Source organism: Bemisia tabaci, chromosome 10 (genome assembly GCF_918797505.1).
Source record: "Bemisia tabaci chromosome 10, PGI_BMITA_v3".
NCBI lineage: Eukaryota > Metazoa > Arthropoda > Insecta > Hemiptera > Aleyrodidae > Bemisia > Bemisia tabaci.
The window spans coordinates 23127392-23146847 of NC_092802.1; the positions used below are offsets into that span (position 1 = coordinate 23127392).

At 40.4% G+C, this 19456-nt stretch overlaps 2 protein-coding genes across 12 annotated transcripts in view; both read right to left on the reverse strand.

The window, feature by feature from the left end:
• CASK (peripheral plasma membrane protein CASK) overlaps nucleotides 1–19456 on the reverse strand; it is an 832536-nt gene that overhangs the window by 282492 nt on the left and 530588 nt on the right. The gene's annotated exons all lie outside the window — the stretch shown is intronic.
• Nucleotides 412–4215, reverse strand: LOC109036340 (uncharacterized). The gene is made up of 2 exons (XM_019050513.2): nucleotides 2519–4215; nucleotides 412–1514 (listed from the first exon to the last, which is right to left on the reverse strand). Exons 1-2 carry the CDS (start codon nucleotides 2925–2927, stop codon nucleotides 1018–1020), a joined length of 906 nt encoding a protein of 301 aa, XP_018906058.2. The 5' UTR covers nucleotides 2928–4215; the 3' UTR covers nucleotides 412–1017.

The following is a 19456-nucleotide window of genomic DNA, read 5'->3' on the forward strand; positions in this document are numbered from 1 at the left end:
ACACTAAAAAAAAAACCTCTATCCTTTTTAAATGATTTATTCTAATAGCTCTGTTCATCATTCACACATGGTTAATTAGTTCATTATTTTTATTAGAGACAGTAAGCAACTGCTCAGGGTATGTTAAGGAACCGATCGGTCCATGTTGGACTCGCTTTTCCATAGCCTACCGCCAATCCACTGTTAATATCCATGGGGCAGGGTTACCACAGAATTTAGAAAATTAAATTCCCTGACATTTCCCTGTTTGATGAAATTAACTGAAAATTGAGGATATGACAGCTGGTAAAGAAGACATGATCGAACGTAGATCTCAGGCAAACTTTGTTGTTCGAACCTTAAACTCATTCTAGGGAGCAAATAAAGGTGATTTAACAAATTTTCACTAACATTTCCCGGTTTTCCCTGATTATATACATTTCCCTGACATTTCCCGGTTTCCCCTGACTATATAAATTTCCCTGACATTTCCCCGTTTTCCCTGACTTTTTCAACTTCCCTGACATTTTCTGGTTTTCCCTGACTTTTCAAATTGCCCTGACAATTCCCGGTTTTCCCTGACTTTTTAAATTTCTCTGACATTTCCCCGTTTTCCCTGACTTTTTGAATTTCCCTGAAATTTCCCAGTTTTCCCTGACTTTTTAAAGTTCCCTGAAATTTCCCGCTTTTCCCTGACTATTTAAATTTCCCTGTCATTTCCCCGTCTTCCCTGACATTTTCTGGTTTTCCCCGACTTTCCAAATTGCCCTGACAATTCCCGGTTTTCCCGGACTTTTTAAATTTCCCTGACATTTCCCGGTTTTCCCTGACTTTTTAAATTTCCCAGTTTTCCCTGACTTTTTAACCTTCCCTGAAATTTCCCGCTTTTCCCTGACTATTTAAATTTCCATGACATTTCCCGCTTTTCCCTGACTTTTTAAACTTCCCTGACATTTCCCGGTTTTCCCTGACTTTTTAAATTTCCCTGACATTTCCTGGTTTTCCCGATATTCCCTGGCCGTGGCAACCCTGATCAGACTAAGTCAATCGGCCGGACGACCATCGGGACCAGGAGGGAAGCTTGAGCAAGGCGCCACTCCAAAACGGCTTCGGGCCGGCGGACGCGCCAGAATGATGACGATGAAGGGCACCACCCCCTCCACCGGCACCGTGCCACAAGTGACCACCAACCCCCGCACCCGCAGCACCCTTCTTGTCCTCGTCGGCTATGGTCCGCCTCCGGCCGAAGAAACCCTTGGACCTGCTGCCTTTGGAATTGGAACGACTCGGGTGGGAAGTGTTCGACGGTACTCTGTTCATCCCGGCATTTCCAGCGAGAGTAAGGGCTCCCGCATTGTCCTGCGGCGGCCAGTTGTAGTACTGACCGTTCTTGTCTTTGAGTCGGAAAACGGGCGGGTTGATGGTGTTGCGAGATGTGAAGGTATTGAACACCGGGCAATAATGGCCGACGGAAGGGCTGATGACGGTGCCCAGAGACAGGTACTCGATGTAGTGCTGAGCGTTGCAGGAAACGCCTGCTCGGGGGAAAAGATCGAAATGAACTTATTTTGCCGTGCTAAGGAAAAACGACGTATAAACCTTCAGGCGTTGTCAAATTCCCTTTGATAAAACGCGAATTTCCTGGTAAATTTTGGAATATTTTTCTCCCAATTTTTTGGATAATTTAGTTCGCAATTTTACCTAAAGATTCTGAAAATTTAAAGGAAAAATATTCATAACTTTCCTAAAAAATCAAAATTTTATCGAGGGAAATTTGGCAACTCTCGTAGGTTCATACGGCGTTTTTCCTTAGCACGGCAGTATTATCAAACAGAGACGAAAAATGTCACTGCCAATTTTCAGATTCCAATAATAAACAAAGACGGCCAAGAATGCTCTTGAATGAGTGTTCTTCCGCAAAAAATGAGTAAAAACATGTAAAAACTAAGTCAAGTATGCGCTTTACAAACGAGGGGTCGTAATACTTGTATTAATTAATCACTCTTGATAATTTGAATTCATACGTTGCCCGCTCTTTTGGGCCTTAAAATTACTGACATTTCCGTACTCTCTCTAAACATGTACTCTAGGATATTGCACATAGGTTTTTTTTCGTAATTCTAAATTTAATTCAGTAAGTCGATATCCTTGCGTTCGTTCGATGGAGCTAGTGCACGATCTATTTTTTTAGCATTAACAGAGGCAGGGTGACTACTAAAACAGGTTGGCTAAAAATCAATACTTTTACAGTACTTTTTCAGTACATTCCCAAGAAATTCAGTGCCTCTTCAGCAGAAAAATTCAGTACTTCTTCAATACCTTCAACTAACGAAATTCGAAAAATTTCAAAAAATTTAATTTCCCGCTTAAATTGCGACAAAAATGAAAAAAATCCTGACTTTCTTGCAAAATTTCCGCACTTTTTCAGTACTTCCGGTCCGCCCTTGAAAAATCAGTACTATTTCCGGACTTTCCGGAAATTCTGGACTCGTAGAGAAAGGAAGCATACAACGATCGCTGTTGAGCTTTTCAAACATACCGTTAAAAGGCACCGTGACGCCATCAAGCTTCTGGGCAAGGATTTCGGCATTATAACCCGTGGAGAAAGATTTCAGCACGACAGAACACATTTCGTTCTGTTCAAAAATGATTTGTGTACCAGACGTCAAGTTGGCCAAGTCGTAAATCGCACCCTTGGCTTCCCTCGGCGATTCAACGCCTGATGGGCATTGCAGGTGAAAGAGCTTGTCCGGCTGTACCGCGAGGAATTTGCCGCTGGGTTGACCACACCACAATTTACTTCCATATTTATTGGTGGTGACAATCGATCCTTGCTTGACTTTTTGTAGGCTCCGACAAGGGAATGAGACAGCCTCAACTTGCAGTCGGAGGGATTCGCTCAAACACAGAAGTCCGAGGAGTGACCGGTAGGCCACCGACATCATCATGCTGATCGGAAGTCCGACCCCAGATGAGGGCTTCAAAAATTAAATAAAATGTAATTATTTAAAAAGTGAGCGTTTTTCGGTAAAAAGGCATATGAGACTTCCAATGCTACCAAGACTGTGCAAAATAGTTCTTTAGTTGTGAATGACTTATCCAACAGTTCTGCTATGAATTTTTCCCTGAATCTGCTCTGAGTTTTTCCTCACTATTGTAAGGATGTAAGTCGACTGTAAATGAATTTCAATTGTCGCAAACGCTGTAAAACATTGACAAACTTTAGCCTAGCATTGCAAGCTTTTTACCGAAAAAGTCCTCAATTCAAATGAATATGGAATTATAAGTAAAGATATTAATCTTTTACCTTTTATATAGGGGCTTAGTAAAAAATAAAAAGTTTAGAATCTCGAAATAATATTAAGAGATCAAAATTCAGATGATACTAACATTTAAGGATTAATATGTTTTTTTTAGATTTTACATAAGATCATGTTTTAATTATCTAGTAATTAAATACATTGATTCAACCAAAAATTGCTTCATTAATTTATATAACCTAAGTTTTAATTATAAAGAATTGCAATTTTAAAACATGAGTTAGACGACTCGGACAAAAAGTAATCCGTGATGAACCACTGCAGCCTGCGAAAATCGGTGAGGATGTTAAATATTCTGGTCGTTTTTATAAAATTCCATAATTTACAGTGGTTGTTTATTCTTCGATTTTAAGAGAACAATTCCTAAGTTTCTCCTACTACTTCCACTTTTATCTGCCCAATAGACACCCCACGGAGAGCAATAACTTTAAAAGTGAAGTTTTGGAAAGATGGACCTAGTGCTACTTAGCGGGGAAAAACTTCAATGGATATGGAACACTCAGTTTTCAGGCGAGGTAACTGAGGTTTTCAGTTATGGAAACCGAACTTCATTTCCGGCGACCAATAGTTATAGCGTTCGTTACACTCATACTAACACTCGTATTCCTCATGAAAGACTTCGGTTATCTGAACTGGAATCCTATAGAACTGAAAACTTCGATTACCAAGGGGTTGATTATTGAGATTGGTGGACAAAGCCAAGGACAAAGAATACATTGAAGAAATGGAGGGATCCTGTTGTTGGAAGAGGATGGTTGTAATGGACAAAGGTGGTAAGCAATAAACTGAGTAGTGGAAATGTTGCATGTGTAAGGAATTTGCGATTTGACTATCGATTCCTATGTAAAAGTTCGCGAGAAACACGATGGTGCCACTGGTTTTCTCTGAAATCATCTCCCAAGCTTAAAAAAAGCTCTCAAGTTGTGGCCAAAATGGAGGGGATATCCCACGCTATCTTGAGAGTCCACGTCTAGATCAAGACAAACTCTCCATGCAAAGATAGGGAGCAAATACATTAGCAGGGTTGCCGTGTTCTCAGTTTTAAAGTCCCCAAATAAAGTGGCAGCCCTGTCAATGTATTTGCTCCCTATCTTTGCATGGAGAGTTTGTCTTGATGTAGAGGTGGACTCTCAGGATAGCGTGGGATATTCCATCCATTTTGGCCTCAACTTCAGAGCTTTATTTGAGCTTGGGAGTTGATTCAGAGAAAACCAGTGGCACCATCGTGTTTCTCGCGAACTTTTACATAAGAATCAGTAGTCAAATCGCAAATTCCTCACACATGCAACATCTCCATTGAATCAGTCCTCGTGACCAGAGTATTTGCCTCCCCGTCGGCCAGGAGATTTATCAAATAAATTCTAGTCCTTCGTCGTTCCTTAAATTTTTAAAAATCATAAGCAAGACTTAATAATTGTTCGATTGGCTACGAAACGACCAATTTTATGATATTTACTTTTAAAGGAAATTTGAGAATTAAGAGAGATATTGTACCTTTTTCGTCCGTTTATTCTTAGTCGACAACAGATCCCCGAAAACAAGCAAAGCTTTTGGAATGATCTCAACGGAGACAACCTCGCACCCACTCACTGATCAAATGAACGTTGAGCATTTGCGTCAACATTTTTTTGCCGGAAATTTCCACACCAACATCCTGATCTTGATGGCACGTGAAAAAATGACGCATGATTTGCGCAAAAACCTGTCGCTGGAATTAAAAGAACGAGTGAATTTTTTGGAATACCTGCCACTTAGATTTTATCCCACGATAGAGGGGCATGCCTATACTACGTGTTAAAAACTAGACGATTGCAAAGGACTGAGAGACATGACACGCACTTGTTCTAAAATAACCCGGAAAAAGGTAGATTTGAAATGAGGCTGTCTTTTTCAATGCCGCGTTGAAACTTTTTTCAGTCGAAAATTCGAAACAATATTTTATTTGAAAAAGAAGGAGGAAAAAAAGAACATATGCCGAACAAAGAGATGGCCAACATCGCGGTTGATCCGAAACCACACGGCTTGGCTCGAAAAGTATGCAATATGGGAACAATCGATTATATCCATGTACATGAACGTATTCGAACAAAAACGCACAAAATCGTACATTGAGGGAAAATAAGGTCGAAGTATTTCTGAATTCAAATAGTTGTACATTTCCTGCCGTCAAAAATTCGTATTCGAAAAATTTTGAACGCGAAAACAGTTGTTAAACTTCGTTTCACAGTGGGTACTATCTCCAATCACAGATATACTCCCCTACAATTAACAGAAATACAAACCCACTTCCATGCGATGAACCCAATATTACTATCAAAATTCTGAAACTCTTCACCTCTCTTAATTTAAAAATCTAAATTTTCGTAAATACTCCCATTTCAAAATTCTCTGTAAAGACGTTAATAGCCTGTGACGCTGAATGTCTTAAAATATACTAACTAACTAACTAACTATAAAGTTTCAAAGAGCCCGCTGAATACGTATGGTTAGTTGGTTAGGATAGGTACATTTATTTAGAGGTACCTTAACAACACGAAGTCCTTAAAACCCTGGAGAATAGCGATCAATAGAAATGCGAAAAATAAAAACAAGTTGGTTTTTGCAATCGCTAGCGATAGCAATATTCGTCATGGGAACTTTTGCTTCTGGGATATGAAAATGTTAAGGTACAGTTCGTTTGTAGTATCTTCAGAATTGAAGGGGCTATGTAATTTTGTGTCGACATCTCTTTTTTAACATTTTTAATTTTTTTTCTTTGCATACAAGAAAGCTGTTATTTACCAATTATTTATTTTCGTTGGATTATGTATGGTTTTCGGAAGTTAACGCATTTAACTTTCAGTTTCGTTTTTTCGGCGTAAAGTATGATATTTCTACTCTACGCATATGCCCGAATACGCATCATAAGTGACCTATGTGCTTCCTAAGTTGCCATTTTTTTCATTCAAATAGATGTAACTGAAATGTTAGATGTGTACCTATACTACTTTCATGTCATTGCTTTATTTATTTATTTACTTTTTGCGTAGGTATAAATTGTTATTTTTTGCTGAATTTTGGAGAAAATGTTACTTTAAGAACGTGGAATGTAAATTAATTTTATTGAAAAAAGAAAATACCATCATTAATTTGGGCGAACAGAGAAAATATACATCAATATTTGGGTCAACATCTCCCTGATTATATAAAGGATGAATATATTAGTATTTCTGTATCAAAAAACTTAGCTTTTGTCTTCAGAGCTACAATGATTCTAGTCCCAGTCAATTTGTTTTATTGAAAAAACAAAAAAACAAAAAATAAATAAAAAAAAACAACTGAAATGTTAGACATACTATTTTCATGTCTTTCTATTTGTATCAATAGGTACTTTTTGCTTAACTTACGAACGTTGAATGCAAATTAACTTTATTGAAAAAAGAAAATAACGTCATTAATTTGGGGGAACATGTGGCTGATTATATGAAGGAGGTATATTCCAGTATTTATGTTTAACATATTAACTCACGAGAGAATTTTCGCACATTTATCATCCAGTATTAAGTATTTTTTGATGATTAGTCTAAAACATTCAATACAACCATTAAAAAGTAACACCCATCGTCGGGTATCGAACTCCCGATTGCCTATTGCCCGCTCCTTTTCATAAAAATGTTGCGACTTAGTCAACCAGGCTATCACGGCTCCGCGATCGAGAGTGTAAAAATAGCATACAAAAAACTCTGACGGTGGGCGGGGCTTATCACAAGAGTTGTTTTCGACGCTTTGTAGCTCCTGCGATATGAAAGAAATGAACTAAGCGCCTTTCTCTGTGAGACATTGTTTACCTATGCTATCATGTGTCTCGAGGTTCATCCATGCATGCATTCCGATCGCGGCAGTAAGCTGAGGCGATATTTCTGTATTCATGGATTAAATCAATCAATCGAGTTCTGATTTTGGCTCATACATCCGTAACAAGTCCTCCAGAACAATTTTCCACCTTGTACGATGGTTATTATTTCTTTACTTCTATTTTTCAAATTTGAGGTGGAATAATGACGGCTTCTCAAGAGCAACGAGGTAGGCGATCTTTTGCACCAACGAACAGAAAACTGATGGCGAAAAATAACCAATCAGAACCTCCCAAAAAAAAGAATTTGCCTAAAAACGGAACTTCGTGGTTCTGCGCAGATTTACCAGTCAGACACGACATCTCAAGGTGGAAAAAAAACTCGCTGAGAGCGAATTTTAGCAATCAACACAACTTGACGTAGAGACATGATTGGCTAAAAAATACAACGGTTTTTGATACATCGGAAAATCAACCAAAAATCGGAGACTGGGCGAAACGCTCAAGGTCGCAGAGGTATAGGGAATCCCATAGCGAAAGCAACGGAACGATTCTAATATCATGGGGAACTCCGTTCCCATGACAAAAGACAAGGAAATAATAAATTAAGTGTGAAAATCAAGTTTTATAGCGAGGGGAGGGATCAGTAGAAAAAATTTCGAAATTAAGGTATTGAGATCAGAAAGAGGAGGGAAGAATTTGGATCTCATATTTGTCGGTTTCCATCGGGCTTCCATATGCTCTGCTACTCTAAGCCGTCACTCCTTTCAATATGACTGATTATAAGATTGTTCCACAAAATAAGGTCAAGATGGTTAGTGGCGAGGCACGAATGATCGATTACCGATATTTCCCCATTTGAAGCTATGATAAAAGATCGATTATTAAGGCGTTCGCTGCGAACATCCTGCTTATCGATCTTTTTTCAAGGTTTAAATGGAAGATCAATCGATACATCGCAAAGCACGTCACGCCGCTGAAGATGGTCCAAAAATCTAAACTTTAAGTGATGTAGAGCTGATCGTTACAATAAAATTTAGTACATAAATTTCTAAAAGGCCCATATTCCGAAAATATTCAGCAAATTTATGTTAAACATTGCAGAGCATGTCCTGTAGAATTTGTCTCTAAGAATCGAAATAACAGAGAACATCTGTGTATATTGTTAGAGGCCTTTTTCACAATTTTTTTTGGAATGCTAACATTTTATACGAGCGAGAAATTTTTATAAAGAAGGGGAAAAAACGGGAGACCGTAATTTATGATTGATTAGCATCTGTGAAAATGAAGCGGCAATGAGTGCACTTACCTCATATCTACGTTGAATTCCCTGTTTTAATGAATTCAAGCTTATTAAAATAAAGTTCTTAAAACCACATTTCCCCTTCGTGGAAAAATACCACGAAAAACACGTTTCATTGAGCCAACCACGGCCATAGCGGCACTTTGTGCACTCAGATAGTTCCTGACGGTGCGAAATTATTCGTTGCGCGTCAATGGAAAAGAGACAGGAGGGTTTTTTTTTTTAAAAAAAAAATTGTGAAGTTGGTGCCCAAAAAAATCGAACCAAACCGTAGCTATGGTGGATCACATAACTAAAGTAAACGAGGGCATGGAACGGCCAAATGACTGTACAAACTTTATGTCCACACACAAAATAAAATATATATCCGCTCGCAAATTTTTCTTTGGGACACTAAAGAGAGTAAGCGATCCGTCTAAAACTCTCCGATTTTCCCAACTCGCCAAAAATCTCTCTACAAAAATTCTGCCTCCTTCGGGATGACTGTCATTTAAAAAAAAAATGCTTGATAAGTGCTTGATTTCCATGAAAAATTGCAAAAAATTCCTTGAATATCGAAAAGTTTCAAAAATACATCATGAAATATATTCGTGCTTTTTGGCATCAAAAGGTAGAAAATTCCTAGATTATCAGTCGTTTCTGTACAAACGATTTGTCGTTACTTGGACGAGGGAACGTAATTTCATTCGGAGGTAGCAAAATTGACTTAAAAAATTCAATTCTTGACAAGCATGTAAAATTGTACCAATGCGATTTTTGTCAAAAATGTTTCTCAACTGTCCAGGAGATCGGAAGAAAATCAGTAAAGTTTTAGGTTAAAAATGCCCCACATTCTCTTGGTAAAAACGCAATTAGCGAGGGAAAATTTGGTAATATTCCAAATAATTTGATCGATTTTCCCCGATCTCCTGTGAAATTGCCAATTTATCAAAGCATGGCTTTACATGGAACACAGGGCTCGCGTGGAAATTGAGATACTCCTTAACGTCAGAGGAGCGACGAAATAACTAAACGGCTCGCAAATTACTGTGTGGAAGAATTAAGAAGCACTTTCCATTGAAATCTAAAAATTCGATCTTTGGACCAATAATGTGACAAAAATCTCTCTTTGAAAATGTCACCCCCGAGGAGTATCAACAAAAATGGCTGATTCTCAGTAGGATTGACGTCATCTCAACGAATAAGTCAGTTCAGCAGACGGAGAAAAATCGAGGGGCAGTTTTTTTTATAATACTTACATTTTATTATCACCCACATGATTACGAAATGGATGCAATTCAAGGAACGAGCTCAGTTAAAATGGTAATAGCTGATGTGGCTTAGTTCTTTTCTGCTGAAGGCGGTCCACTGAAGCTTTCACGCGCATACTTTGTCTAGTTACTCATACTGCAGTACTAAGGAAGAACGCCGTATGAACATTCGAGAGTTGCCAAATCTCATCCTTCAGTAAAATGTTTATTTTTTTAGAAAAGTTATGAATATGAAATTTTCCTTGAAATTTTCAGGAACTTTAGGTGAAATCACGAACTAAATCATCTGAAAAAGCGGAAGGAAAATATTTAGAATTTTACCAGGAAATTCGTGTTTTGTCAAAGGAAATTTGGCTACCCCTGAAGGCTCATACGGCGTTCTTCCTTAGCACGGCAGCATAGGACGCACTTGAGTATTATTTCCATTATTTTCAGCGACCGAACCGGGCGAAACAACTACAACACGTGATTTGACACGATAATTTCATAGCTCCACCAAAAATACCGCATTATTAGACGTGCACGGAGTGCGCGCACCGATGACGTCGAAGCTCGACCCCTTATTACGCATCCACTCGTGTCTCGTATGTCCCGGTTCCAACACTCGTTAACCGTGTCCCGCCCGAAATGCCAGCTCATTATTCAAAGTGCAGGCGGTATATCAAACCACCCCCGCCGAATGTACATTTTTTCCGACCCCCCGTGTCCCCGTTTCGAGCGCACGTACCTTTATTGCACTCCCCATTCTTTTCCGCGCCCCGCTCCCTTGTTCCTCTCGAGGGCGGGGGCTGTACTGCCGTGCTACGGAAAAACGCCGTATGAGCCATCAGGCGCTGCCAAATTTCCTTCAATAAATACCGAATTTGGTGAGAAAATTCAGAATATTTTTTCCCGAAAATTTCAAACAATTTTGGACGCAATTTAATCTGAAATCTCTGAAAATTTCAAAGAAAAATGTGCATAAATGTCGTCAAAAATACATGTTTTATCCGGTGCAATTTGGCAACTCTCGAATGTTCATACGGCGTTCTTTCTTAGCACGGCAGTGTACCACGCCGTCCTGAGCGAAAACCGCGTATGGACGTTCGGACGTTGTCAAAAGTCCAGCGATTAAACATTTATTTATGAAGAAATTCTTGGATTGGATGGATTAATAATCTTCTTTTTTTTTACGAACGACATAGGCGGATCCAAACACTTTGAGCGGGGGATGGGGGCGAGGAGGAGGGGTAGAAGGGAGGTCCGGGGGGCTCGGGCTTCCCCCCGGAAAATTTTGGAGTTTTTAAAGCACATATCATACGCAGTTTGACTCAATTTCGTCATGAATGATTACCAAACATAAGCGCCCTTCCTCCTTCTTACCTCCGTTCTTCCAGTCTTCATTTCTTCCCTTTTCCCCCATTTTTTTCGGGCGAACGGGGGAGGGAGGAACATACGGCCCCTAACTCCCCCCTCCATTATTGGGCACTATGAGCCGCGGAATAAAAAATACAAACGCAGGTACAATCTTGTAAAGAATTGGATTGTTTGAGTTAATTTTGCAACCTTGGAATGGAATTACGTGTCTTTGTCCGGGAAATGACAATTTTCGACTAACTTTTTTTACAGCACTGAGTTCTCTGGATTTGGGGGGAAATATTAACATTCGTGAAAATTTGTGTTCAACTGTAGGAAACCTGGCAATCTAGAGGCTAACACGAGGTTCTTCTGTAGACCGCGACCAGAGTACGGCGCACAGTGGATCGAGTCAACCAGAGAGGTCGGACATGAAATTTATAACTAACACTGTAAAATTCGGTTTTTTAATTTGTCAACTTTTGAATTTTAAGGTGAGCCTTTAGAAAAAGATTTCACGAGGAAACCAATGGAACCACTTTCAGAACCTTAAAGTTTTATACAAATTAAGTTATGAGCGTTTAAAATTTCCAACAGTTTGTCCGACCTCTCCTATCGACTCGACCCAATGTGCGGCGGCGTTAATGAGCGCTGTGCGACCTCGACCACAGCGATTCACCCGGTAACCGGGTTGGCGCGTGCTAACAATGGGGGGCTAATAATTTACGGTCCGGGGAAAAAATTACACGCGGAAACTCAAAAAAAGAAGCAATAATAAAAACAAACGCATGACAAGCTCTCGTGCATTGATTTTACGGGCGCGGGTGCTGTTTTTTAGCTCTGCAACTCGCGGGAGATCGTTATCGGGCGCGCTCCCCGGTTTTCATTGGAACGCTTCATCATTCACAAGAACGTACGGGTTGATGTTACCAACGGCATAATTTATTGCGCGAGCCCGCGGCTGTTTGCTCTTGCTCGCTCGAACGCTGTACAGGGTGTCCGTTTCGTCCACGGCACCTGGTATTCTTGCTAGAGTACCTTTATAGATAGAGTATGGCCATTTCTGTTCTGGTTTTTCATTGGTCGCGTGGAAATAGGCTGACGCGATGTTCTGACGGCCGTAAATAAACAAACAAGATGGCTGTTATCAGCAAGCAAGATTGAGGTTGTGCACATCTTACATCCTCCTGTGATAAAGGTGAAAGGCGATTCAACAATGTTTTCACGTGTTTTTCGTGCGTTATTCGTAGATATGCTGGTTTAAATTGTTACTGCCGTATAATTGAAATTTTTGTCAAATTTAGCTTCTTATCGATGTTACAATGAGTCGCCATCTTGTTTGTTTATTTACGGCCGTAAGAGCATCATGAAGCCTAAAAACTCGTTGACCAATCAAAAAGTGGCACAGTTTTCCTGTGGTGAAAGGATACGAATGGCCATACTCTATCTATAAAGGTACTCTAATTCTTGCGCTGTCTTATTTCTCCTGGTGTCACGACGATTAACCTACAAGCAAATTACCCACGGGACATTTGACCTGACAAATTTGGACGTATTCATGCTAAATGGAACTATCAGGAAAAGGGAAGATGGGGTATGCTCGTTAGCGGTCGCACCATGAGAATGAATGGGAAATATAAAGCGCCAGTGACGTCAGCGGCAACGACGAGAGAAACGACGATCGGGAGAGCGGTCTTTAACTCATGAGCATTGTCCACGAGGCTCTAGATACATGCCCAAGGCTCACGAGTTAGTTCCTTTTGATTTAATTAAAAATCCCGCTTTCCCATTTTCTCAAAAGGAACTATATCCACTTATACATTGTCTCTTATCCAGCTTCCACGAGCACACCCCATCTTTCAACTTCCACATATTTCCTTTTAGCATATAGACGTCCGTTCGACCTACAAAATTTTTTACCTGTAGTATTTGTAGCCTACGAGCGATAGGACCTACCAGTATTTGACCTATAATAAATTAAACCTACAAAATACCTGAACAACTTGACCTACACACGAAACACCCTTGAAAGTTGCTTAAAAACAAATCACCAAGGAAACCAAACGTATGGTCATATGTATACATATATGTTTTCCAAATTTAATGGCTGAATCACTAATTAAATGGGTGCAAGGCGCATAAGGGCAGTTTTTGCTTTGAGAAGTACATGTATGAAGTTGCGAAATTACATGTATCCTTATGGCGGAAAGAAAGTTCAAACTGACTTTTTGATACTTAAAAATTATCAGGTAGTTCTTTCAATATTTCTCCAGATTTTTCACCTTATAAATAAAAACACTGCATGACGCAAGATTGCTCAGTATGCATAGTACTTACTTGTTGCAAAACGTAGTCAAAATGCAGGGTTGCCACAGACTTTAGAAAATGAAATTCCCTGGCATTTCCTGACACATTTTAGTGGAACTCCTTGACAATTGAAGATGTGACGGATGGTTAAGAAGGCATAATTGAAAATAGTTTTCAGGCAAAATTTGTTGTTCGAAACCTCAAACCCATTCTAGAAAGCAAATGAAGGTGATTTAACAAATTTTCCCTGACATTTCCGTCATTTTCCCTGACTGTGGCAACCCTGAAAATGATATGAAACCTTCAAAATGACGACAGTCACATTTGAATTACCCTATACTCCAACGCTCCATATTTTACGGACACCCTGTGGGAGCTGAGCGAATAATATGCTCCCAACAAAACCTTATCTGCATTGACATTTGAGTTCAACATGTTGAAGTACCGCCAAAACGCGGAAACTAATAACTTCGGAGCCTCAGCAAATTACGTGAAAGAGCTTCATTGGACGAATTACTGATTAACGTTACAAAGGTAGCGAGCGATGAAATTTCAATCAAACAGAGACGTAACTGAATATGGCTAATTAGAGTTCGAACAGTGATAGTGTGGAGTCGAACGCGGAGCGATTTCAATTTAGGATAGAACGAAAGGGTATTATATCTCTTTGGGAATCAACAGAAAGATTCAGTTGATTTTTTCTTTAAAATGCTTAAAAATACTTTTTTTTAAAAACTAACCACTTTCACTTAACATATTGATGAAAAATAATATATTAAGTGAGTTTTTAGAAAAAAGTAATTTTAACCATTTTATACAATGCTTTTACTGTCTGTTCAAATGGTTTAAAAAATGATTCTTTCTTTGCCTATTGTTTTCCAAACATGTTAAAATATAAACAGCTGGATGCATTTGGGGCGATAAATTTAAATTATTTCGACTAGAGATTAATTTACGACAAAAGTAGAAATATGTGAATCATTTCTCTCTCACTCCCCGTCTCCCCCTGCAACTCCTCCCCACCCCCTCTCACCCTCCATCGGTGGATTCGAGCTGAAACCATCGGAATATCGTAAATAATGGAATGATACAACTATTCAAGCTTCGGTGTGTTGCACAGTATCATTCTCAATTGAAGGCGTTTTTCTTACCTCGAGTCGGACTTTTATTCTGACTTCACTCTTCACTCGTTTCTCTCTCTCTTTCTCTTCCTCCTTCTTCTGTACTGCCTCGCTAAGGAAAAACGCCGTATGAACCTACAGGCGTTGCCATATTTCCGATTGCAAAATAAGAGATTGTTGGGAAAATTAACTGCGAATATTTATATTCGAATTTTTCACACGATTTTGTTTGCAATTTCATCTAAAAAGTCTGATGATTTCAAGGGAAACATTGCATAACTTGCCTTAAAAATAAATGATTTCTGAGAGGATATTTGGCAACATTCGAATGCTATTACGGCATTGTTCCTTAGCAGGGTTGTGTAGTCCTTTGAAAGGCATGCCTTTCCTTTACGTCTACATTATCCTCACCGATGCTGGATGTGTGAAGGGTTTCACGGGCGAGAAGTTACGTGACATCTCAGTAATTCTCAGTAAAATCAAGTCCTGGGTTGAAAAATGACGTCGAAGCTCATGACTGACACAAATGAGCACTGAACTCGAATATTATAGGCCAAAAAATGAACCCCCATTTTCAATTTTTTCACAATAAAGTGAACGCTGAAACGCGTATACGAATCTAGATTCCTGGGAAATCAAAGGGTCCGCTCGTCACTCGCCTCACGGCAGAACTCACCGAGTCAAAATTCACCCACCGGTGAGTAACAAGCACACCCGACGAAATTCGGATCATTTTCGGCTGATGCCGTCCAATTTATCACGGGAGCCCGACAACCTCGGAACAGCGAGACAGAACGGTGTCAGAGGAAGTTTTCAAAATCCGCCGCTCCGCGGCAAAAAAAAACCCCTGACTCCACCTTGAGATGAGCCCTATCTCCCTTAAGACTCCTCGTTCTCCGGGTCTCACGTGAACGTTGAGTTACGTTCTTATATCGCGAGAGCTACGCCTGTTTCGAGCGACACACTTTTCGCGCCTTATACACAGCTCTCCGCGTTGTCAAAAGTGCTCAAGAGCGGCGCGAGCGATAGAGGTAACCCAGCGGCGCGGCGTGAATGATCGATTATCGATATTTCTCCAATTGAAGCTATGGTAAAGAATCGATTGTTACGGTGTTCGTTGCGAAAACCCCGTTTATCGATCCTATTCTGTAGGTTTAAATGGCGGATCATTCGATGTATCGCAAAGCACGCCACGCCACTGAGAGAACCATTTGTCTCCAGAACTCAATTAATGTTTGATTGATGATAGCATCACCCGCCTCTCCCACCTCTCGTGTCTCCACCTTCCGTGCCCGGCGAGTGCCACCTCTTTGAGCCGTTCTTTCCTCGTATTTATTGCTGCGAGGGGTTGCTACTTTTTGGCGCTGGGGCGGACCGGCCCTCGAAAACCTACCCTAAATAACTATTTTTAGAGCGTTTTGTCAAGACCCGCCCAGTCTGTAAATTACGTAACGCATTTTTTCGGCAATTTTACCCCCCCCCCCCCCATTCTTGTGATGCTTTTGAGGCGTAGGTCCGTAACCTTTAAAACGTAAAAACAAAATGGCGTAACGCTCTCCTCGACCCCCCCCCCCCCCGTTACTTAACTTATGGACGGCCCCTTGCGATCTGTAACGGGTCACTAGAATTAACAAATTTTGACTTACCAACATTGGCGGATTCAGCAAAGTGGCAACATCGTTTTTCTCCATTTAACCTATGGAAATGTATCGATTCTTGGAGAGGCCAGGTACTCCTACAAGAATCGATTGTTTAGCATAGGATTAAATGGAGAAAATCCGGTGTTGCCAAATTGCTGGATCCGCCTCCGCTTGCCAATGCTAATTTCCAAAGCGCGTAAAACTCGATGTGCTTATTAAAAACGCAAAAAAGTAACTCAGAAACCGAGAAATATGTAAAACAATCGATGATATTTTTAGTGGATTTAAATGGAGGAAGACAGCGTTGCCAATTCTCAAGAATCGCCACTAAGAGGACCGTCGTCATGCAAGGAGGTAAGTTTTTTAGGATCTCAAATTCACTACCCAATCTTTGACTTCTCAAAAATTTCGGCGTAAAATTCCCCGACTGTTCTTGAAACTCTAGTTTTCGTTGAGACTTACCGATAGGAAAAAGGTACGCCCTCCATCATCAGATATTGACAGCTTACCTAAAACAAAAAAACAAAATCAAGTTTCAAAAAAGGTCTTTGTGAAGCTGATTTTGTGCAAAGGATTTGACAAAACAAAAAAAGTAAGCTTCGATAACCTTTCAGTGAATAAGATTCTTTGGATTGTGGCAATTGACAATTTTGCGAGGTGGCAAGTCTCGTTGGGTTTCTAACTTTTCTGACTTTTATCTAACTTTTCAGGGTTACGCACAAAATAGTCCCCAACTTTGTAAAGTTAAAATTTCCATTGACTTTCAAGGACGATGGATATTAAAATACTTTTCAAGGGACAAACTCAACACAAACTTCGGGCTCCCCCGGTACCACACGCAGGTGCGATTGGAGCCTTTGACAAAATTATCGACAGGAAAGAAGAATTCAAAGTTTTACACCCTGACTTCCCCTTTGATTTTAACGTTTGAGGGCATAACAACTACTTTTCCCAACTTTGATATCTTAAGATTTTGCTACTAAGATTTGATATAGGATTTAGTTCATGATCGTCCATAGTTCGGTACTAAGAGCTTAAATATAGCGTGTAGATGAGCAATTCGGGCCCAAAAATGCGTGAAGGAGACAGGCTAAATTTTGTTGTAAAATGTTTATCTCCAAAGTCTCAGATTTTTTGACTTGCGAGAGACTAGTGCATTGGATTACCACTGGTGGAATCCATAGGAATCTTCAAAAGCACGTAAAGTTACATCTGTGGTGCTTTGTGAGTTTTAAACTCACAAGTGAGAGATTTCGATCCGCACAATGAGTTCGACCGAATAGCCGTGTTTACACCCCTAGGAGTCCCCAAAAGCACGTAAACGCACATCTGGAGCGCTTCGTGAGTTTTAACCTCACAAGTGAAGGATCTCGACTCGCACAATGCGTTCGACCGAATAGCCGTGTTTGCACCCCTAGGAATCTTCAAAAGCACGTAAACGCACATCTTCTGCGCTTTGTGAGTTTAAAACTCAAAAAGAAAGATCTCGAATCGTGGGATTAGATAGATCTAATATTCGTGTGTGTGCTGTGTACCCCTAGTAATTGTTCGATCCCGATCGAACAAACTTAGAGCAATTTTAGGAAATTTCATCATACTCATTTTTATCCCCCCCCCCCCCTCACTCTTGAGGATCCTCTCACCGACCCATCACATTGCGCGCCCGCGGTAACTAATAAATAATTCCACCTCATTGCACACCTTGACCCGCCTCCCAGATTTGTGCGTCCTTAAAGGTGTCCTTTACCTTCTATTAAATTGAAAGTGCTCTTCCTAACCATTGAATCACTCGCCTTAAATACCTTTTTCATGTTTCCAACCTTTCCTTCATAATTATCTTCAAATTTATCTCCATTACATCCATATTTCTTCGCTACCTAGAGTCCCATCCACATGCAAATTTTCCAATTTTTTCACTTTCTTTAGCTTCGGTTCTCTGATGGACCCCCAAAACCATATATATATTCTGGAAGTACTCATTAAGCCCGACCTGCTCAAACCTTTATCGACCAATAAAGTTCAAATATCAACATTCAACTCCAACTTTCAAAGTCCACGGCAAACACAGATCCGCTCCCCCTGGAGCCCCCCACCTAGCGGCCGTCCCCGCTGTGTTCCTTTTGGCCCTTGCGCGGAGCTCAAGACGTCGGCCGCTCGCCCCATTGAATCACTTGTATCCAGCACACTGAAGAAGACGGACCCGGACCTCACTACGGAAGCAGCTCTCTCCCGGATCAAGAACCTCTGCCCGACGCCCCTGCCAAGGTGGACTCTGGATTACGACAAGGATTCTGGCTCTTCAGTTTTGGAAAAGGACACCTTCCCGCCACATGCAAGTCCCGTCAACCGACGGTCCCCACGAAGCGGAGTAATTACCTGGCACCTGCCCGCTGTACGAAGGAAACCGACGCTACCTCATCCCGGCTCTCTGAAGTTCAGTTTGGTTCTCTCCAGCAATTACCACATAGTGATGAAAGGTACGCCCCAAGCGCTGCCTCATCACTCTTCGTATTAATATTCTTTCTCTTCACAGGTTTATTTCACTCTTCACCACAGGTGTATCGCCTGTCCTGCTTTTGGGCTATCCCAAGAAAGTAAACTCCACTAATTGCATGCCACGTTCACTACTCCGATAGTGAAGGTTTCATTCAATTAGGTGACTTGCTTTAATACGCACCTTCTGTGCCTATTAGAACGTACTGTTCAATTATCTCATTTAATATTCCAAAATTTCTCATTATCCCCGTCTCAACCTAACCCCTAAATTGTGGAATTGAATCACTCTCGTTTGCAATCTCCATCAATTTAGTGGCATGCTTTAATGCAAATCTTCTATTTGCATTAGAACGTCCTTTTCTTTCCCCCTTTCGGCCGATCATTTATTTTAGTCACTTTTTCACCTCTCAGCTCTTTTCTCTCTTTTCTGGTTTGCTTCTTTTTCCTCAAAATAAGCTGGTCCCTCGGTTTAAATTTATCTCCCCCATCTTTTTTGTTTCGCTCCTTTCTCATATCCAAATTTTTCTCCTCCTCTTCTTTTTTTTCTAAGTTTTTCCCCTTCATATCGCTCAGTAATCTTCAAAAGCATGTTAAGTTACATCTTTGGCGCTTTGTGAGTTTTAAACTCACAAGTGGCGAAGATCTCGAATCGCATAATGCGTTCGACCCAATAGCCGTGTTTGCACCCCTAGAAATCCTCAAAAGCACGTAAACGCACATCTTCTGCGCTTTGTGAGTTTTAAACTCAAAAAGAAAGATCTCGAATCGTGGGATTAGATATACCTAATAGTCGTGTGTGTACTGTGTACCCCTAGGAATCTTCAAAAGCACGTAAAATTACATGTTCTGCGCTTTGTGAGTTTTAAACTCACA